General features: G+C 44.2%; 1 protein-coding gene across 6 annotated transcripts in view; it reads left to right on the top strand.

Moving 5' to 3' along the window:
- Nucleotides 1–23,503, top strand: part of tenm4 (teneurin transmembrane protein 4) — a gene marked incomplete at both ends in the record, with an annotated part of 418,773 nt that overhangs the window by 188,554 nt on the left and 206,716 nt on the right. For all 6 annotated transcript variants that reach the window (XM_080731250.1, XM_080731249.1, XM_080731248.1 and 3 more), the window contains 2 exons: nt 5,367–5,567; nt 18,818–19,003. In XM_080731250.1, coding sequence (XP_080587376.1) covers nt 5,367–5,567; nt 18,818–19,003 — 387 coding nt within the window. The remainder of the gene's footprint in view (nt 1–5,366; nt 5,568–18,817; nt 19,004–23,503) is intronic.

Below are 23,503 nucleotides of genomic sequence, written 5' to 3'. Positions count from 1 at the left end.
TGACTCCACTGATTCCATGAGTATATTTTATCATCTATGACTTGAAGCCTGATTTATGATGACTTAAGATTTTTCGAGATGATGGCATTGTTATTGTCGAAGAACTGTTCGGCAGGCGATGCCATTGTATACGTTGTTCCCATCATTCGGGCTCTCACACTGCATACGGCAGACAGTTAAGTTAGTTGACACTCAAATTTTGAATGCGTACTGTAGTCGAAAGCCCCTATTGTGTGTAAAAAGACATATCTAGCCACTTGTGCGCATGCCCCCAGCCACTGAAATCAAAATCATTAAAATCTCTAAAACGATGGAAAGGAGTAAATGAAAACAGTTTAACACATAATCCTTTATTTTCTCTAAAATATACGAACCTTTGTTGTAAAAAATTATAGTATTTATGTCATATTGTTTATGTCCCAAAAAACGTTTTTCAAAAGGTTTGAGGCTAAATTACCACTCCTGAATAGAGAGCCTCTCTCATTTTTGAATGGCTCTCAGAGCATTTCAGCTGTAGTACCACCTTTGGCCTGAACTGCGCCAAAAAAGATTTTTTTGAAAAAGATTTTTTTTTTATGATGACGTCACAATCGGCAGCAAATCTGGACAGCCTGTTTTGAGAACCCGTGGGATACTTTTAACCTTCGCCTTCTCAAAACCAGAGAAAGACACAACGGTCAGAAATGGGACTGTGAGGATAGAAGGTACTAGTGGGACCCCAAAAAAAGGTTTTAAAATAGGAAAAGTGAAATTTCATGGTGTATATCACCTTTAATGGTGGCCTTAGTGTGCTATTTACGTACTGTATACAGTATGTGTTGTGATATACATCCTCTGTTTAAACCACTTAAACCCTATACTTCAGATCTACAATCCCACGACATGTCAAATCGTGACATGTGAGCTTGTACAGTCGATCTGCTGTTTCTGCCAAATATATAAACATTTTTGGTATGTTATGACATGTGCTGAACAAGGATAGGGTTCATGTGGTGAAGCAGTAATGTGAACATTAGGAAGACGTCGGGCTCTCGTAGGACTGGGCGACATGACTTCAAATCAATAACACAGTCATTTTCAACCTTTGCCTCGGTTACGGTTAGTGAACGAATGGTATTTCTTTTGTTAATACTGAAATCGGGTGAGCTTAGACCAGCTATTTTTGCATTGTACAGCAAAGTATAGTTTAGCTTTCAAAGTGTTGCTATCACTTTCAATGGGGTGATGTCACGTTCTCTTTCTAGATGCCGGATTAATCAGATTTAGTTGATCATAACAATATTTCTTCGTGTTAATTCGTTGATACAAGGGGGGATAAAACTGCTTCTTGGTTATTTGATTAAATACACAAGCGAGATTAAGTCGCTTGTTGTGTCCAGATATCGGTCTCGATGTGTTTTCGGTTAATTGCCCAGCCGTCTGCTATCTGCCCCTGAAAAAACATCATACGCCCCAACGTCCTCGTCGGCCCACGCCACACGGATGCAAACGGCGGATCCATAGCGTTTAGATTAATCACACGCAAAACAAGCCCATTCATCGTGTGAAATTCAATGAGGTGGAGTCGCCGCCGAGACCGAGCCTGATTTCAATCCATTAACAGCTCTGCACATTAGCGATGTGGGATAAGGCTGCGGTGCCCAGATAAGATTGAAGAAGCCATTGTGTTTTGTCAGCTCTTGAAGGCTCTCATTTCAAGATGAAAAATGGCCCAGGGGACTTTGATAAATGGGGGTTTGTGACATCCATAGGAGCCTCCATTCTATTTTCGGTGGGCAGTGGCCGGGGCCATACGGACGGGGGACGGGACCGGGCGGGGGGAGAATGCAGGACCGGGGCCCTTTAACACTTCTACCTTTTCTTCCCTTTCGACCTTCAGACGCGATGATTAATTGCCAGGAGAGAGTGCCTTGTCAGTTAGCCTCTGATCTCTGTGCCTCGTCGCCCAAACCATCTGCCGAGAGGCGAGGGATCTTGTTTGTCGTCTCGCGTTGCGTACGGTCCCCTCATAGCTCGTTTATGTCGCGGTATAAAGGCGAGCTGCCATGGCGTGCATGGCCCCGTGGCTCCCAGTGCAGTGGTCTAGACATTATCGCTTTCCTGGCGCCCCATTTGCCATCTGTGTGTGCGTACCAGGGAAGGTATTGTTTGAGCGCGCCAACCGGGTTTTATTCCTTGTGACCCCAACCCTCCAACCCACGCGAGACACACCACACCACCCACACGCACGCGTACAGACACGCACGCACACACACACAAACACACACGTTTGTATTGATATACTTTATATCGTCGTTGTCGAGTGGAAACCTTGTGTGTCCAAAACCGTTTGTTTTGTATTTATCATTTTTAAAATGATTTTAACTGGTGAAAACAGCGTTGTGTGCTTGTAGATCAGCTGTTTTCACTACTTTTGTGCGGACGGCCTTGTGTGATGAAGCAGTGCTTTACTTGGCAAAAAGAATTACACATTTGAAACTTGGAGATACGAGGTTTCTGCCCGACAGTGATGTTATACAGTATGTGAAAACAGTAATATTCTTTGGACGACGATATGAATGCTTTTTTTTTTTCATTTCTAAGCCAAATCCTAAAGCTTTAGTCTCCTTGTGAGCTTGTAAATCTGCTACTTTTGGTTCTTGATTGCAAGCCTAACTCCCCAAACTGTAAAACACAATGTCTTATTTCTCAAATTCTACTGAGACATTTGGCCATAAGTATAGTAATACAGACACACACACACACACACACACACACACACACACACACACACACACACACACGCACACACGCACACACTCATTCTCTCTCTCTAAGCACTTATTTAACAACGTGTCAAGGGAAGCCATAGAAAACAGCCATTCGCCTTGCATTTGCATATAAATTGAAATGATGCATCTTTCGGTGTTAATTGGAAAACTATAGATACAGTAGTGGGAGATCAATGGCGTCGTTACGTTTGCCACAGCGGTCTCCTCTAACGCCCTGCATCTCAACCCCTTTTTAATTTCAAGGGCCCCCAGTTTGACATGCTTTAGGCCCATGTTTTATATGCATTAGGCCCAGTTATATATGCATTATGCCCAGTTTGACATGCATTAGGCCCAGTTTGACATGCATTAGGCCCAGTTTGACATGCATTAGGCCCAGTTTGACATGCATTAGGCCCAGTTTGACATGCATTAGGCTCAGTTTGACATGCATTAGGCCCAGTTTGACATGCATTAGGCCCAGTTTGACATGCATTAGGCCCAGTTTGACATGCATCAGGCCCAGTTTGACATAATAATAATAATAATAATAGCTGGAATTTATATAGCGCTTTTCTGAGTACTCAAAGTCGCTTTACAACACTAAGTGTGTGTGTGTGTGTGTGTGTAAGTGGTAGGTAAAAACTACCACTGACATGCATTACGCCAGTGGTTCTCAACGTTTTCAGACGGCGACCCCCAAATTAATCATATTTTAACCGGGGACCCCCCCCCCCCACCCTGACGACCACTAAGAGTTGAGGCATTACATTTTGTATAACACGGTTCTGTCGTGAAAATAGCAGATCTACATGCTCAAACGTTGCGTTTGAGACCTTCAAATTTCAAAGTTTTTTAGAAACACTGGCCTAATGCTTATCGAACTGGGGGTCCTTGGAATGAAAGAAAAAGTCTGACAAGCAGTGTTCTGTGTAAACAGGAGGGGAGTGTTGCTGTTTGACAGAGAGACCTAACAGCCTCTCTCCATGCTAGCCTCCGGCCGTCCCAGACTGTGACCTCTCTTCTCCTTTGTTGTTAACATTCTGTGGAGGTGGGCTCCGCTTAGTGGGCTTTGAAGAGCCCACTGAGTGTGGGGGGGGGGGGGGAGTGGGACTGAGTTACTAGGGCCCAAGGTGGAGGGGCCTTTAGCTATTGAAAAATAGCAGATGTACAAGCTCACAGTGCGGCACTCGGTGCCGCGCTGTGAGCTTGTACATCTGCTTGTATATCTTGTATATCTGCTATTTCTGAAAAGTCGTGAACGTGTGTGCAAATCTTTGAATATTACGTGTTTTTTAAGCAAACATTTGTAACTCAAATTTTGCTTCTGGGGGGGTCCCTGGAACGAAATATTTTGAGATGGGGGTCCGTTGTCAAATACATATAATTTGGGGGGTCCTTCACCTGAAAAAAGTTTGAGCACCACTGACATAGAAACATGGGTTTTAAAAAAAAAAACCTTAGAAGATTTGAAATATTCAAAGACTTGCACAAATGTTCACGATTTTTCAAAAAATAGCAGATCTAATAAGCCCGCAGCGAGTGCCGCGCGGTGAGCTTGTAGATCTGCTATTTTTCAATAGTTAAAGCACAAAATGTGAGTGAACCCTTGTACCCTGGGCCCAGAATTTGGTGCGACACCCCTGCACACACACACGCACACACACACACACACACACACACACACACACACACACACACACACACACACACACACACACACACACACACGCGGCACGCGTTTTTTCAATTTAGAGCAACATGTTCCTTGTTACGGCGTCCTCCCGTCTTGTGGGAGGAAAATCTCATTACAAGGATGATAGGAGTGTGCTGTGCCAGCCAGGACGAGCGTGGGCAGTGCCCACCGTGGCAGGTTGCCCCCTCCCCCCCCCCCCCCCTCCTGTGAAACTGAAAAGAAAAGAGAATCAAAAAATCCATTTCATCCGGCTCACGTGCCGGGCTGGCACAGGTCGGGCCACACTGCGTGCGCACGCTTTGCCGGGCTCAAAGCGCCAGCGGAGCCCGAGGGCCGCGGTGGCATCTGGAAAGTGATGAAAAGCAAGCCCCTCTCTCTCTTCTTGTTTACCTGAACCTGTGTGTCTTTCAGTGGTGGAAAAAGTACTCACATATTTGATATTTGTAGTAAAAGTATCAATACTGCAATATAGAAATACTCTGTTACAAGTGAAAATCCGGAATTCAAAATGCACCTGAGTAAAAGTATGAAAGTGTTGGCATCAAAATCTAGCCTACTTAAAGTACCAAAAGTGAAAGTACAAAATGTTTGAAAATAGAAGATCTACGGGTTGTGAGCTTTTAGATCGGCTATTTTCAAATAGCCAAGGTATAAAATAGGGCTAAAGTGGTTTATGTATGTGTTATAATATTATCATTTATATCCGCAAAGTAACTATTAAACTAAAGCTTTCAAATAAATACAGTGGTGTAAAAGTACAACATTTGTATCCGAGATGTAGTGTCGTAGAAGTAAAAGTATTGGAAACCGGAAATACAAATAAAGTACAAAGACCTCAAAAGTAAAATGTAAACGTACTTCGTTACTTTACACCACTGCTGTCTTTGAATGTAGTTTTTGTGTTTTCTCTTTGTTTGCAGTGGACTGCCAGGACCCGACGTGTGCGGGCCGAGGGGTGTGCGTGCGGGGGGAGTGCCACTGCTTTGTGGGCTGGGGCGGGGCGGGCTGCGACAGCCCGCGCTCCTCCTGCATGGACCAGTGCTCCGGCCACGGGGCCTTCCTGGCCGACACCGGCACCTGCAGCTGTGATCCCAACTGGACCGGCCACGACTGCTCCACCGGTGAGTCCTGCGTGCTGCGCTCGCATGAAACAACACCAGCTGGGTTTGATCTGCTGGGGAGCGGATGAGAGGGGATGGGAGGGGAGGGGATGGTGGGATCCATGCTTTTGATATGCATTTGATCTCTGGTTAGTCATTTACTGGTATACTTGGTCTGCTTTAGCAAACCATAAAAGGCACAGATGAGCAAATATATTTTGCGGCTCCATACAGATTTTTCATTAATTCTTGGGCCAAAATGTGCTTTTTTCATAATAATGGTTGGTAGATCCTGGCTACGCACCTGGGTGGTCCCTAGCTGCTTCATATCTCTCTCAGCTAAGGGGTCCTTGGCCTGAAGACCCGTTTCCTACAGTATGTATCTCTTTTGGTGTAGAGCATGGGTCTTCAACAGGGGGTCCGGGACCCCTAGGGGGTCCTCCAAATCTGTGTCTTTTTTTTCTACTTTTTCTCCACTTGAACCCTAGCGTCCATATTCTGAGAACTCTAGCCAAAAATAGCAGATCTAAGAGCTCACAAAGCCTTGCAGCGCGAGGCGTTGTGAGCTTGTAGATCGGCTATTTTTTGGCAAAGAGCATTGGTGTAGAGGGGGAAAAGAGCAGACTAAGTACAGAGTGAAAGGTCAAGTTTATTAAGTATTGACGGTTCAAGTGGTTAAATCTGAAAACACAAATTGACATGAATCCAAAATACACTGATTGTGCTGCCAAACAATGAAACCATATGGAATCTATGAACATTTGCTCTCCGGTTAGTCATTTTATATGGCCAATACAAAATGCTGCTATAGAGCCCATGTGGCTCTTAGGCCCTCTCTCGTGGCTCCCTGTTGCTTGGACAGATCATCATTTATAAAGTTATTCTTACATTCTCGTTGCCTATACACACCAGATAATAAAAAAAAGAATGCATTACTGCTTGGATATATGTTTGCTTTCACCGCCAATGGTGCCGGCTTTGCTGGTTATACTTTATCTGCTTTAGCAAACAATAAAAATAAGTAAACAATAAAAATAAGTAATATAGAAAGACATTTCCAGAAAAAAGCACTAATGAGCAAATATGTTTTGCAGCTCCAGACAGATTTTTAATGCTTGGGCCAAAATTGGCTCTTTTCATAATAATGGTTGCCTACCCCTGTTTAATCCCTGCTTTTGGTCAGAGTGAAATAAATAGGTGCATTCGGGGAAAAGTAGACTATGTATTTGATAATATCTACACTTTAATTGAAACGTTTTCTATTTGTTATACAACAAAGTGTATAGGGCTTAATTGGTTGAGAAAACGAAAGCCCCTCTCTGTAAGAGAGAACAGTAGGGATGGGACGATACGTGATATAACATTTATCGTGATAAAAAACACTCACGTTGCGACGCGCGTTGCGACGCGCTGTGAGCTTGTAGATCGGCTATTTTTTTGGCGAATGTTCGGCCCCAGGATGATTAATTTTGATTATCGCGATAATAATCGTAAATCCCCATTTCTTTTGTCACAATAATCGTGATATGAAATTTTCATATCGTCCCATCTCTTGAGAACAGAGCTGTGTTTTTCGACACAAACATACAAAGGGCAAGTAACAGAAGATTGAAAAGCAGACAGATGTATTGGATGATAATGCTGCTCCGTGTTTCTCACTCTGGATGCACTTCCCATGATGCAACAGAATCCTGAGTGTTTGAGCAGTCAGGGCCACGTGCATTTTTACATTTGAATTTATATTTTATGGTAGATAAAAACATGATGAAATGGTTTCATTCTCGATGTAATCAGCCCAGCTATAGATGGCGATGCAGCATTTCCTACAACAGGGGTCATCAACAGGGGGTCCGGGACCCCTAGGGGGTCCTCAGAGTTACTACAGGGGGTCCTCCAAATCTTTGTGTGATAGAAACTTTATTTTTTCTACACTAACCACTTGAACCCTGGTAGTATCCCTATTCTGTGTGAAACATTAGACAAAAATAGCCGATCTACAAGCTCACAACGCCTCGCACTGCAAGGCGTTGTGAGCTTGTAGATCGGCTATTCTTGGCAAAGAGGTTTGGTGCAGAGAGAAAAGAAAAGCGGACTAAGTATTGAAGATTCAAGTAGTTCAGTGTCTAAAAATACACAACCTACACCGATGATGATAGTGTTGTCAAACAAGTCTAAGTCTAAGAAATCTATTAAAATTTGATACAATACGTAGTGGGTGGTCTCTTTGGTGTAGAGCATGGGTCTTCAACAGGGGGTCCGGGACCCCCAGGGGGTCCTCAGAGTTACTGCAGGGGGTCCTCCAAATATTTGTGTCATAGAAACTTTTTCTCCATTTTTATGTTAACCACTTGAATCCTAACATCCATATTCTGAGAACTTTAGCCAAAAATAGCAGATCTACAAGTTGAGGCGTTGTGAGCTTGTAGATCGGCTATTTTTGGCAAAGAGGTTTGGTGTAGAGGGGGAAAAGAGCAGACTAAGTACAGAGTGAAAGGTCAAGTTTATTAAGTATTGACGGTTCAAGTGGTTAAATCTGAAAACACAATGATTGTGCTATCAAAAAATGAAACCATAACAGGTTGTGGGGGTCCCTGCTTCATCTCTCTCTCAGCTAAGGGGTCCTTGGCCTGAAAACATTGAAGACCCCTGGTGTAGAGAAATGTGAGAGCCCTTACCTTGAGCTGACCCTCTCCCCAAGTGGGTGGAAATGTATAGCACGCTATCAAGTCTTTTCTCGCTACGTCTGCATGATGCACTATAGATCTGGCGGTGGATCTCGATCCGTCTCCATGCCCTACAACAACAAAAGTCTCCTTCGTTCAAGCAATCCAATCACATTGATCTCTCTCTGATAGTTCTTTGATTGCCCTCCCCCTCCCCTTTCTCAAAACAAAACTTATTTAACCGCTTGACTCATTGGCACTTGGGTAATTGCATGGCCTTCTGCAGAAATAAACAATATGTGATTATGCCCGGAGAAAAAATGCTGCACGCAAAAGCGCCAATTATTCACATCAATGATCAGTTATAGCTCCACCACAGTCCTGTGATCAAAACGCCACGCCGTTTGTTTTGCCCTGGTCTTGTTATCTTGTTTAGCAATGGCTTCACCTTAAACAGCTTTATGTGGCTTATATGGCACCTCCAAAGCGCTTTACGATGATTGTGCATTACATTCACCCATTCTCACACACACACACGCACACACTCTCACACGGATGGCGGAGGAAACCATGCAAGGCACCAACCTGCTCATCGGTAGCAACTAGGGCAGGGTTCCCCAATTAGTTTTCCCCAATGGCCGAATTATGTCTAGGGTACCAAGCCAAGGGCCACAACATTGCAGGGGGCGACGGTGGCGTTCCCACTACTCCAGCGGCAGTTTTCGTCGTTGTCAAGTGAAAATCGTGTATGTCCAAAACCGTTCGTTTTAAATTTATCATTTTAAAAATGATTTAAACTAGTGAAATCAGTAGATCTACAAGCACACAACGCCTCGCGGCGCGAGGCGTTGTGTGCTTGTAGATCTACTGTTTTCACTACTTTTGTGCGACGGCCTTGTATGATTTGCGAAAGAACATACAAATTTGGAGATACGAGATTTCCACCCGACAACGACGATATACTAGTGTTGTTGCTGCTCTTATACCACCATTATTACTGGGGTTGGTGTGGGCCAGACAGTAGCCCTCCGTGGCCGCAAATGGCCTGCAGGCCGCCTATTGGGGAACCCTGAACTAGGGGTTCAGAGTCTTGCTCAAGGACACTTTGACACTAACTCCGGGGGAACTCTGTTCCCAAGCAGCCGCTCTACTTCCTGAGCCACTGCCACAAGCCCCTCTCTGTAAGAGAGAACTGTAGGTATGGGACGCTACGTGATATCATCGTTTATCGTGATAAAAAACACTCGCGATAATCGTATCGTGGAGATTTCATTTATCGTGAAATCGTCCTCCGTCACGCACTGGGATCAATTCACCTTTTATTTGCCGAGCAGCATATCTGGTACCACTTAAACCCTCTATAATTGGTAAAACGTACTTATAATATACGTACTTGATACAGTCTTTTTTTCCCCACTCTCTATCAAATATCTTTGCCAAAAAATAGCCGATCTACAAGCTCACAACGTGTCGTGTTGTGACGCGCTGTGAGCTTGTAGAGCTGCTATTTTTATGTTTTCCGACAAACATACAAAGGGCAAGTAACAGAAGTGAAATTGAAATGCAGACAGATGTATTGGACGATAATGCTGCTCCGTGTCTCTCACTCTAGCCGATCTACCAGCTTACAACAACACATCGCGATGACACTGCTTGTGAATTCTTTGCCCAGGACAGGACATCATCAATATATATGTAGGCACTCAAAAAAGCAAGTGTTACTGTGGTGAGAACCCGGGACTATTTGGCAGTGAATGTTGTAAATGTTTCAGAGATATTTGTCAGGGCTCAGCGGCGGCGGCGGCATTCGATCGGGACAGACAGCTTTAAACCCCGGGACTATCCCGGCCAAACAGGGACGTCTGGTCACTTTATCCCTGTCCCCAAAGTCCCAGAGCCTAAAATCTCCCTGGGCTGCAGCTGTAGATGTTTGGTTACACATGTTTATTCAGCAGCTGTAGAGGTAAGAAGAAAAGTAAAGCAAATGTCTAGTCTGAGGTACGGTCTCATGCAAGCTAATGTGCTATTTTTCCAGTTCTTGCTTTTCTCACTTTGACACAGGGCTTACAGCCAGGGGCGGCACAAGGGGGAGGAAAAGTGGGACTGAGTTACTAGGGCCCAAGGTGGAGGGGCCTTCGTTATTTTATAATTTAGCTATTGAAAAATAGCAGATATACAAGGTCACAGCGCGGCACCGAGTGCTGCGCTGCAAGCTTGTAGATCTGCTATTTTTGAAAAGTTGTGAAAATGTGTGCAAATCTTTGAATATATGTATTTTTTAAACGAACATTTGTAACTCAAATTTTGCTTCTGGGGGGTCCCTGGAACTAAATGTTTTGAGATTTGGCCAAATACATAACATTTTGGGGGTCCTTCACATGAAAAGGTTTGAGCACCACTGGCATAGAAACATAGAAACAAAGGTTTTTCAAAAAACTTGCACAAATTTTCAAGATTTTTTCAAAAATAGTATATCTGCTATTTTTCAATAGTTAAAGCACAAAATGTGAGCGAGTCCTTGTACCCAGGGCCCAGAATTTGGTGTGACACCCCTGCTTACAGCTGATGACAGTGCGTCCTGCTCTGGAGGTTTCGTTCCCATGCTGTTACCGCATATCGGTCCGCAGGGGAAAACGTCCGCGCTGGGGCAAGAGCAAGCTTCGCCGTGCCTTCTCCGACGCTCTAAGGCGGGGGTCAGCAACCTGCGGCTCTAGAGCCGCATGCGGCTCTTTAGCGCCACCCTAGTGGCTCCCTGGAGCTTTTTCAAAAATGAAAATGGAAAAAGATGGGGATTTTTTTTGTTTTAACGATTTTTTTATCGTCACTGTTGGGCAGAAACCTTGTATCTCCAAGTTTCAAATTTGTATTTTTTTTTTTCGCAAAGTAAAGCCCTGCTTCATCATACAAGACTGACGCACAAAAGTAGTGAAAACAGCAGATCTACAAGCACACAACGCCTCGCGGTGCGAGGCGTTGTGTGCTTGTAGATCGGCTGTTTTCACTACTTTAGTTCATTTTTTAAATGATAAATACAAAACGAAGTTTTGGACATACAAGGTTTCCACCCGACAACGACGATAAATAAGGCTTTTGTAATTTTTTGCGGCTCCAGACAGATTTTTTTTTTTTTTTTTTGGTCCAATATGGCTCTTTCAACATTTTGGGTTGCTGACCCCTGCTCTAAGGATTATAAAAAAAAAAGCACTGCAGCAAACGGATTGAGCTTCGACACCATACCACGGCTCACTCTTTCTTTATGTTTTACCTTTTAGCTCTTAAGAGCTCCAAAACAAAGCCTGAAAGTTGCAGTAGTCGGTTCGGTTTGTTGTCTCTCGTGCTTCGTCGAAGGAAACCGCCGCTCGTGTTTAGTACCACCGACGGTGGAGGCTGGAGAGGCACATCACGTCAAAACGTGTCAAGGCTTGGCTGTTGTGCTCGAACAAAATGTGAAAGGCAGAAGTAAAAGTCTTTCCATCTTGCCTATCTCCCCGTTTAATAAAGCCCATTGGGAACCTGCCGAAAAGCTTCTCTAAGGCTTTTTTTTTGGAAGAAGCTCTCAGACCGGCATACTTATGCATGCATTTTATGTACGAGTATGTTCATGTCAAAGGCTGGGTGGCTTTTGTGCAGTGGATGTGTACACTTGAGAGTGTAAAAAAAATCACACCCAATGTGAAGTGAGCGGTGGTCGTGCTTGCATAACGTCTTCAGACTAGGATTTGAGTCTAGGATGTACAGGCTATGCTACACACACACATTTTGCTATGGCAAAACGCTGAGGAAAAAGGCTACAGACACACGCATAGCCACTCTATGGAGCGGTTTACCACCGCTCAAAAATGATTCTTTCGATTTGTACATTATACTCTCAGAGTAGATAATACATTAGCTGGGGACCCCCTGGAAACCCCTCAAAGACCCCCCCCACCCCCCCGGGCGTCCCCGGACCCCACTTTGAGAACCGTTGGCCCGAGTGCCTCGCATGATCTCAGATCTCAGATTGTCACTGCAGCCATACCATTGTCTAGATCCATTATCGGCTTCATGGCCTGGACCTGGCTGCAGCGTGAACATCCACTTGTTCATGCAAGTGTGCTTTGGGTGAGCGCGTCAGTGGAGATGAATAATTTAGCTACACTTTCTATTTATACATTGTTGATATAGCGCATTATATTTTTCATGGATCATGCCATTATTCGCACACGCCGAAGTGACTACTGTGGGTGGAATAATAATTGATGTAGACATGCTATAGTTCCTTAAAAGCAATTATACTATACTATAGTTTCTCATCACTGAATTAAAACATTATTTGTCAGCAGCAACTTGGGTTTGGTCATTCACTGCTGTTGACTTTATCTTTTTCCACACAGTAGTCACTTTGGCATGATTGTTCTAATGTCTTATTATGTTCCTTGAACATACACAGCACTTTAATATGTTCAATGTTAGATCAGATGATGAATGTTTGTATATCATAAGCTCTCAACACAATAATCATATTTTAACTCGGGACTCACCCAGCCCGACGAGCACTAAGAGTTGAGGAATTACATTTTGTATAACACGGTTGGTTCTAGTGTGAAAATAGCCGATCTATATGCTCGCAACGACGCGTTATGAGCATGTAGATCGGATATTTTCACATTTTCAGCCTCTAATATTTGACAATTTGGCCAATGTATAATTTGTCATTTGTATTAAAAAGGTTTATATTGTCACTTTAGAAATGTGCACATACGCTCTTCACACTTAAACTTTATGTTGTTGTTGTTGTTGTTTTTTTACAGTTGAGTGAGAAAACAATGTTGTACATTAAGTTAATCATCTGGGGATCCCCCCAAAACATTTGGGGACCCCTCTGGGTGGTCCCGACCCACAGGTTGAGAACCCCTGAATTTAGATCAATGTTCTTTTACGAAAATGAAGAAATCAGCGACACATTGTCTAGTCACGCATCTGACATTTACCTAGAGTGACTCTTCTCTCACAACGGCAGTACGTCAGCAGAACAGTACGTGCTGCCAATTGTCCTGTGTCACTGTCACCTACAGTACACCTACCACTTTGTGGGCATTGCTTACGTTCTTTTCTTAGGAAGTAAAGTGCAGTGCTGAAGAGCATTTGCGAGCTTCCTTTCAGTATAGGGGAGTCGGACATTTTACTAGTAGTCTCTCTGCTAAAGTCAAATGACTCATAGGTAGGAGGAGAAGAGCAGAGAGTCTGCTTTGGTCGCATACTCTGATGGTTCTAATAGCTACAGCTATTAGAACATTAAAAAAATTATAAATTCGGTTTTGGACATACAAGATTTTCACCCAACAACGACGATATCTGAACTGTCGCTGGAATAGCAGGAACGCCACCGTCGCCCCCTGCAATGTTGTGGCCCTCGGCTTGGTACCCTAGACATGATTCGGCCCTTGGGGAAAACTAATTGGGGAACCCTGAGCTACAGTATAGGGGTGTTTTGGTGGCTTCTGGCAGCTCTGACCACCGCGAGCAGTGGGATCACTTGGCAATTCCCTTTTCTTGTTTACATCTGTCCTTCATAATGGCGGAGACGTCTCAACAGAGTGTTGTCAATAATGGGCTGCAGCAAAAATGTGAACAGCCACTAAATCCCACCCCCTCCGGTTAGGGTCGCTAGAAATGGACGTTTTTTTTTCTTCTTCTTTTTTCACCACTACCACTGGCTAATGGATGGAATAACATCAGAATACTGTAAGAAAAGCGCTCGCCCGGAATTCTCCTTTAATATGAAATTGACCAAATTGGCCAGTATTACGTAAGAAAGAGGCGAAAATTGCCACTCTACAAGCTTGTATAGTTTCAAATGGGGACTGCCCATAAGTCCGACATCACAGTTTCCCCCCTTTAGCAAGTGGTACAGCCCATGTCAGAATGACCTGATCTTTTGATCTTCATATGCCCCACCTAATCATCACCAATGTACATCACCTGCTGCCCAGTAGAGCAGAGCACATTCAGTGCAGTTTTCTGTTTGTTACCTCAGTATGCAGTTTTCCCTCTGTGTATCTAAAGTAAGTTGCCTTGTAGATGTTCAGTTTGACTTTATTCATTTAGCATTTATGCTTGTACTCTGTACATACAAGATTTTCACCCGACAACGACGATATCTGAACTGTCGCTGGAGTAGCGGGAACGCCGCCGTCGCCCCCTGCAATGTTGTGGCCCTCGGTTTGTTACCCTAGACATAATTCGGCCCTTGGGGAAAACAAATTGGGGAACCCTGCCGTAGCCCATAGCTACCGTTGGAAACGAATGACTGCTGGTGGCTTTGTGTCTTGTTGTCAATGCCGGGACGGTGAGGCAGCGCGGGGTTAGACTGGGTGAGCAGGGAAGAAAGCTATCTTGCTCAAGGCTTTTATACAGGCCAATACAGTGAAATCCTCCCACTAGCTTTCCTTTAGACAATATCCTTTGTGTCGGTTGGTACAGCGTGCAGTATATTCCTGAAGTAGGATTTGTAGTTAAGTAGTGAGCGGGGCTGCGGAGTTTTTCTTTTTATATTCCGAGGCAGACACGCTGACCTATTAGGTAATCCGGGGGATTTTGCCGGGGGAATATGGGTAGTTACTTTTGAGCTCCTCCCCGCAATGGAAGTAGCTCTGTAAATGATGATAAGTTGGCTCTTTATCCTTCTTTTATCCCTCTCATTGTAAAGTTTTTTGTGGTCCAATATGGCACTATATTATGAGGCAGGGTATTACAGCCGGGAGCCCATAACCTCCGACAGAAAACTTTCGGCATCTGTCTTTATTGCGCTCCTGTAATTTCCACCTCCCCTGGGAAAAAAAAACTTAATACGCCGGCGGCTCATTTTCTCAGGTGGCTTCGCCCCCGCGTGACCCGAGTTACAAGGCTTCTATACGGAGCTACAAAACACCCGCGACGCGCGCTGTTTTATGTCCTCTTATTTGTGGGGTGTTTTTTTGTGCCGGTTTTGGCCATATTCTTTTGCACCCCGAGGGAGGTTTGTTTACAAGGTCTTTTGGAGTAAATGATAAGGGCTCTCCATGAGGATGGGAGTTTTTCGGTGGTCACGGGTAATGATGGTTTGCCTGCAGGCTTGTAATTGCGTCTTCGAGTTTTCTCCACCATTCCAAGCATTATAGACAGTTGTTGTTGTTGTTGTCCCTCCCCTGCCCCATTGGTTATTTGTTACTACGGTATGTAATTTATCAACCCTTTTTTTGTTTGCCCAGCATTTTTTACCATGTAGCTGACTTGCAAGATATTCATTGATTCATTAGCAGCCCCCGTGTTACTCGGTGGGTTGGAGTTAGGAAGTGATTAATCAATGATTTGGTAGCAATATGCAACTTATCAAATAATCATGAAGCATTATCAAATAATCATGAAGCAGTTTTGATATATTTAACAACATTTCTGTATACTGTATATCAACGAATCGACACGGGGGCAAAAATAATAGAATAATATGATTAACCACTTAACCATGTATTAAGAGACACAGGCCGAGTAGAAAATAATTCTGCTATTTTATTGTGAATTTTAACATCAGTGAGGACCAATTATAAAAGATAGGTTGAAACGTGGGGAAGTGTTCCTTTAATTAACGAGCGGCGGCGTGGTGTTTGCGCACGCAGACGCGCGAGCGACCCGAATGGGCGCCTAATGAGACCCTGTTAAAGATGCCTCTAAATTAACGGTTGCACGTACAAACGAGGACCTATTTTGCATAATTTAACCGAGCCTTACTCTGTAATTAGCAAAGAGGAGGAGGAGGACTTTTGTTTTTTAAGCTGTTAATGTCGTGTTATGGGTTTTTGGCTGAAAGGACCCAACTTGTTCAATTTAATTTGCGGGCAGCGACGAACCAGGCCTTGCAAAGGCAGTAATTGACTTATTAATGGACTTTACCTCCACTCTCGTTCCCCGACGGTTCCTTTTTGAATTGGTTCTAGGGCTAACAAGACAGGAATACGTGGACTGCCTTTGTTCAACTCTCAGCCCACATGCTAAGCCTCTTTTCTAACAGTGCACTTTAATAAAGAGGTAAGCGTTTCAATGCAATTCATGAGTAATCTGTCGCCGTTTAACCCATTAAGACCTGGAACCACTTTAACCATTAGTTTATGCTTTAACTGAGCACTGCACTGAGCTGGTAGATCTGCTATTTTTGAAGAAAAAAAAAATATTTTTTTTTGCAAATCTTTGAATATATCTTTTTAAAAGCGAACATTTGTAACTCAAATATTTGCTTTTGGGGGGGTCTCTGGAACAACATATTTTGATATGGGGGTCCGTGGCCAAATACATGTAATTTTGGGGGTCCTTGGCATGAAAAGGTTTGAGAACCATTGATTTAGAAAAAGGATTTAGAAGACATTCATAGAATCGGGTGAAAATATTCAAAGACTTAAGGCACACATGTTCAAGATTTTTCATAAATAGCAGATCTACAAGCTCGCAGCGCGGCACTCGGTGCCGCGCTGTGAGCTTGTAGATCTGCTATTTTTTTTTTGTCAAAGCATAAATGAATGGTTACAGTAATAATGCGTTTCCGGCCTAAATGTTTTAATTTCCAAGCGGCAGCTTCCATCTCCTTGTCACACTGTCTCCCTGGAGTTCAGGCAGGCTGCGCCCACAGCGTTGACGGGCGGCGGGCCCCATCTCAGCCTGCTGTCACGGAGGTCCTTTCAGACGCTCCTTCAATAGCTCCAGCCGAGCTTCACCGCAAACCGCCGCCACTCAAGGCCTCGCCGAAGAAAACAATGGATTTGGCATGCTGAAAGAAACGATTGTGTCGCGACGTGACATGTTGTGAGCGTCGAGTATAAAAGTATGAATCGGCGGTACATCTCTCCCGTCTCGTTTTTTTTGTGAAATACAGCACTGCTCTGAGTCGTCTACTCCGGTGGTTTTCAACCTGTGGGTTGGGACCCCAGGGGGTCCCCAGATGATGAACTTAATGTGCAACATTGTTTTCTCACTCAACAGTAAACAAACCAACATAAAGTTTAAGTGTATAGAGGGTATCTGCACATTTCTAAAGTGGTCAAATTGTGAAATATTAGAAGCAGAAATAAAGTGCTACCGAAATGGTAAAAATAGCCGATCTGCATGCTCACAACACCTTGCGTTGCGAGGCGTTGCGAGCATGTAGATCTGCTATTTTCACCATAGAACCGTGTTATACAAAATGCAATTCCTCAACTCTTAGTGCTCGTTGGATGGGGTTAAAATATGATTATTTGGGGGGTTATTTTGGGGGCCTGAAAAGGTTGAGAACCACTGGTCTACTCCAGTGGCTCCCTCCCTCGAGCGAGAAATCAAAACAAGGATAATGGCGCCCCGTTATCCCCGAGTCATTCTTGTTAACCCTCCCCGCTGTGCCCACAGCGCGTGGGCAGGAGGCCCATCGAGCGCGCATGGATCACAACAGCGGACGCGCGGCCATGTCCGCCCGAGCGGATGGATGTCATTTGTCGGTCACCTGCGGGAGACACATAGAGAAGCTCCGGGTGTCAGAGTCAGACAGTTTTAATTAAACCTGACATATGTTGTAGTTCCTATACATTCACCCCCCCATACCCTCACACACACACACACATACACATACACACACACACACACACACACACACATACAAAAAAGGAGGGAATTAACAAAAGGAAAAGGAGAAGAATCCCGTCGGCTAAAAGCCGTGTCCTTCTCATTGTAATGGACTTATTAGATTTGTGTTGTCAAAAGGGATCGGTGCCTCCTTATGTGTGGAGGCGCAGGAATTTCTTTTCAGCCCTGCCATCAGACAAGGTGGCGGAGCGTGGCCAGCCTTTTTTTCTCCCCTGACAATAACTCCCGGATTTGTCTCTTTCTCCCCCAACGCCCCCCCCCCCCCTTTTTTTTTTCCTTTGCCTTGTCTCATCACTGCCTCTTCTTCCCTGTCCCAGCGCCCCCCATCTCCCCCCGCCCAGGCGTGTCGCACCAAATTCTGGGCCCTGGGTACAAGGATTCACTGTGGGCCCCCATGTTCTTCATAGGGGGGCCCCCTTGTGCTTTAACTATTGAAAAATAGAAGATCTAGATCTGCTCAAACCTTTTCACGTGAAGGACCCCCAAAATGATGTGTATTTGGCCACCGACCCCCATCTCAAAATATTTAGTTCCAGGGACCCCCAAGCAAAATTTTAGTTACAAATGTTCGCTTAAAAAAATACATACTATATTCAAAGATTTGCACACATTTTCACAACTTTTCAAAAATAGTAGATCTACAAGCTCGCAGCGCGGCACTCGGTGCCGCGCTGTGAGCTTGTATATCTGCTATTTTTCAATTGCTAAAGTATAAAACAATTAAGGCCCCTCCACCATGGGCCCTGTTAACTCAGTCCCACTTTCCCCCCCCCTTGTGACGCCCCTGACCCCCCCCCCCCCCCCCCAACCTGACACCCTCCTCCGCACCTCCCAACCGCATCCCACCGCTCCCCGTGTCCCCCAACTCCATTGACTTTAACGGTGTATGTGTGTGTGTGTGTGTGTGTGTGTGTGTGTGTGTGTGTGTGTGTGTGTGTGTGTGTGTGTGTGTGTGTGTGTGTGTGTGTGTCTTCGTTCCCACAGAGATCTGTGCAGCGGACTGTGGCGGCCACGGCGTCTGCGTGTCGGGCAGCTGCCGCTGCGAGGAGGGCTGGATGGGCAGCGGCTGCGACCAGCGGGCGTGTCACCCACGCTGCAACGAGCACGGCACCTGCAAGGACGGCAAGTGCGAGTGCAGCCCCGGCTGGAACGGAGAGCACTGCACCATCGGTAAGGAGGGGCGCACAGAGGCGTGGCACGCAACGCGCACACGCACGTGTTTGCGCGCGCGTGTGTGTGTGGGTGTGTGTGTGTGTGTGTGTAAGTTGCGTGCAGTGGTGGAAAAATTACTCACATTTTGTACTTAAGTAAAAGCATCAATACTGCAATGTAGAAATACTCTGTTACAAGTAAACGTCTGGAATTCAAAATGTACTTGAGTAAAAGTAAGAAAGTATTGGCATCAAAATGTACTTAAAGTACCAAAAGTAGAAGTAAAACAACATGTTTGAAAATAGCAGATCTACAAGCTCACAACACGTCGCATCGCAACACGTTGTGAGCTTGTAGATCGGCTATTTTCAAATAGCCAAGGTATAGAATAGGGCTATGGTGGATTAATGTATGTTTAATAATATAATAATTTATATCTGCCAAGTAACTAGTAACTAAAGTTTTCAAATAATTGTAGTGGAGTAAAAGTACAATATTTGGATCCGAGATGTAGTGGAGTAGAAGTAAAAGCACTGAAAACTGGAAATATTTAAGTAAAGTACAAATACCTCAAAACTGTACTTAAGTACAGTACTTAAGCAAATGTACTTAGTTACTTTACACCACTGGCACGCACACACGTGTGTGTGTGTGTGTGTGTGTGTGTGTGTGTGTGTGTGTGTGTGTGTGTGTGTGTGTGTGTGCGTGTGCGTGCGTGCGTGCGTACGTGCGTGCATGCTTGTGCATAGGTGTGGGGAAAAGGGGTGTGGCGTTGAAGGCGTGAACTGTCTGTCTGTCTGTGTGTGTGTGTGTGTGTGTGTGTGTGTGTGTGTGTGCGTGTGCGTGTGCGTTTGCGTGCGTGCGTGTGTGTGTGTGTGTTGGGGGGGTGGAGGGGTTGGGTTCCATCTGCTGAAGAAAGGGAGAAAGCATGCTTAATTGAATTTGTGCAAGTCGGTAAAGCATGAACAAGTTTGCTGAAAGATCCGGGGCTTGCCGTCATGCATTTTAATGTGGGAATGTGCTAAGGTGTCCTTTTTTCCTTTTAACTCCAAACTCATCCTTCTCCCCTCCCCTTCTCGTGCATCTCTTTGCATCTCCCTCGCCATTCACTGTTGCTTTTTCCCAAAACGGGGTTGAACGCTGTAGTAGTTGAGGTTTGTGGGGTCGTAACTTTATGATTATTTCAGGAAACATGTTGTTTTGCGGTCAAACTTCGAGGCCAGGCACATGCACACATAGACATCAAAGGGGGCTTGAGCCCCTGCCCTTTTATCTGTCTGTAAAAAGTGCCCTCTCCAGTTTTTACTATGGTGAAAGAAATGCAAATGCCCCCTTTCCATGCCATAACTAACGGCAGCATTCAAGAGAATTGCCTTAATTGTCCAAACTCTCCTGAACTTGAATGCAGCATCTTATGTTGAAAGAATTGTCCTTTCTGTGTAGAAATCCATGCCGTATACCAGATCTCCAGTATTGACTTGATTATGCTCAGTTCAATGTGGTATAAGCACCGAAAATAGCCGGCGTCTGCAATTATTTGTATTTTCACACAAGTGCCCTTTTAGAAATGCCAGCCCCTGCCTCTCTAACATTCTCTGCACGTCCCTGCTCGAGGCCTTGTGTAAACATTAATGATGCTCTGTTGCAAACCCGGCCTTGCTTTAGATGCAGCCTTTTAAACACTGATGGATCTGGAGTTATTAAATAGAACTGAAGTGTACGTGCTGTGCTGGAATACAGATAATACGGTTATGCATTCATTTAATACCACTTAAATGTCTTGTCATGCATTTCCTGAAATGGATGCTATGGCTATTTGTTTGGATTTCTTTTTTATTAAATCTATTTAAATCGTACCCTGTTTGAATCGATTTAAATCGATTTTTTCATAAATCGTGACATGCCTAGTAACGAGTAATGTACAGTTAAGGGGAAACAGCAGAATTGCCAAAACAGTAACCACTATTTTATCATTTTGTTGATTATATAAATATCATATTAACTGTAGATTTGAGAGGCTGCAACAGTTTTTTTTTGTTTGTTTTTTTCCTTTTACTTTTTTTAGTGTTTCTTCATTAAGAGGATTCTCCCCTTCTTCAGTAATGTAGTAATATAATGAGTAACTTAAGTAATAACTTTTGATGCCAAGTAATAACTTAAGTATCATTGTCTCCGCCAGGCCGAAAGGCATGGCCGAGACTATGTTTTCGCCCCTGTCCGTCCGTCCGCGTGTGTGCGTGTCCTTCCGTCTGTTTGTGAACAGCTAATCTCCGGCACCGTTGGCACGATGTCAGCGAAACCCTGCATGCACACTGCCTGGATGCCAGAGCAGAACCTCTACCCCCAATGTTTTTTACATGGGTTATAGCGCCACCAAGAGGCGGATTCGTGCAAAACACATTTTTGGACAGTTACTCCTACAGATTTTGTCCAAAACTCACACAAATCGGTACACAGCATCTCTAAAATCATTAAACGAAACAGGTCTTTCAGATTTTTCATATTCCATCCTGATTGGCTAAGATTGGCTTCCAAAGTTTGCAAGAATGCTCTCTTTTGAACAAAATGCCTCAAATCATGAACACAGAGAGCGATTTCCGTGAAATGTTGCACGCACTTTCCCACTATAGGCAGAGGAAGAAATGCCAATAAAACATTTTCAAATCAGCTTTCTTGGTGGCACTATAACAGGCTCCACTGATCAGTGTAAAACCTTTTCATGCACACTCCCTAAAGGCTAATGAAAAATGTTTGCCCTGCATTTTTTAGATCTGATTTTTATAGCGCCACCAGGAGGCCACAATAACCTACCTGACCTGGCGGAGACCTGTGCTTGGAAGAGGACTGCTTCTAGTTCCCTCTGAAATGCCCACGGCCCAAAATAAAACGACGGCATGCTAGATTTTCTTCCCCGTCTTTTATTTTTTTACTAGCTCATGATTGATTCGCTGTGGCTTGACAGTTTCACTTTAAGAAATCTGAGATTTCGAGCAGTTTAGCGAGGCGGCGTAGTGGCGAATTCCAACCAGAGCTCCCTCACTCATGTGTCACTGTTATGGTTGGTGGCTGTGAGCCTAGTTTGGCTTGATGGTGTGTGATCGTAGGACTGTCAAACCCCACTGTATCTACAGTACCGTAACGGTCCGTCCAAAAACACACTCGCCCTGGAATGCTTGCTGTGCTCAAAACGATCTGTGTCTGCGTCGTACTTTTCTTCTCTTCTCTCTAGGGATGGGACGATATGATTATCATGATAATCAAAATCCATTAAATGGGGTGGAACATTTACCAACAAATGTGACCGAACACAGCTGAGGGCTAGTCATTGACATTTTTTTCATTTTCATTTTTTCATTTCATTTGAAAGCTGGGAATCATAGCTACAAAATGATATATTGGTTGTGAAGATTGACCCAACAGTTTTGTAGATATAGCTTATAGAGTTATGCCATGCAGAAATACTAGATCTGAGAAATGCATCCTTTTAGATAAAATGTAACCTGCAAAATGTGAGGTTTCTCTTCACATTAATTTAAAAAAGTCTTATTTACATGCAGAGTTAAAGTTGTACTATGTAACTTTTTTTATAAAACAAATCTTAAAATTCTCCTAACTATTAAATCACAAAAGTTTTAGAAGATCCGCGCCGTGAATTTCAGCCTGTAAAGCCTTCTCTGTATGTAAACTGAGATCCTTGCCGTGGACCGGATCTCGCGCGAAAATTGCGTCATCACACCACCGGCCAATCACAGCGAGGGTTATACAACTGCCGGCCAATCACAGCGCATCTTGAAGTGGGGTCGCTATGGCAGCCATATTTGTTGTCGCCCGTTTGTACCATCCCTTCTCTAGGTAATTTCGCCTACCAGGCAGGGTGAAGGAGTCCGTATCTCTGGAATTACTGAACGCACAGGAACAAGGGACCCCTTAAAAGATAGATCTCAGCGAGGTGGAGGCAGACGCGGGGGTCTGAAGGTACGAAAAACGTCCGAAAGACGCGGACGCGACCGCGGTTTGCTATAGGGCTAATGACCACTAGTTGGGCATCTTACACAGTATGGCTTTAAGCTCTGGCATTTAAGTGAAATGTAGCCTGATATTTATGAAATGCTTTAGTGGCTTTATCACATTTTAGAAAAAAAGAGGAAAAAAAAGTAATTTCAGGGCTGGTCTAAAGCTGTGCTTTCCGAAATGACTGCCCCTCTGCTATGCTGGGACACAAATAGCTGATCTACAAGCTTGTAGATCGGCAATTTTTTGGCAAAGACATTTGATAGAGAGTGAAAAAGGACTGGATCAAGTACGTATTTTATATGTACCTTTTACCAATTATAGAGGGGTTAAGTGGTATGCAGCTCTCCAAATAAAAGGTGAATTGATCCCAGTGCATGACGGAGGACGATATCACGATAAATCAAATCTCCACGATACGATTATCACGATAAACGATAATATCTCTTCTCTTCTCTTCTCTTCTCTTCTCTTCTCTTCTCTTCTCTTCTCTTCTCTTCTCTTCTC

Source organism: Nannobrachium achirus (assembly GCF_963921795.1).
Source record: "Nannobrachium achirus genome assembly, chromosome: 8".
Classification (NCBI taxonomy): Eukaryota; Metazoa; Chordata; class Actinopteri; order Myctophiformes; family Myctophidae; genus Nannobrachium; species Nannobrachium achirus.
The sequence above is the reverse complement of the archived record's forward strand: the minus strand, read 5'-3'. Positions and strand labels throughout refer to the sequence as shown.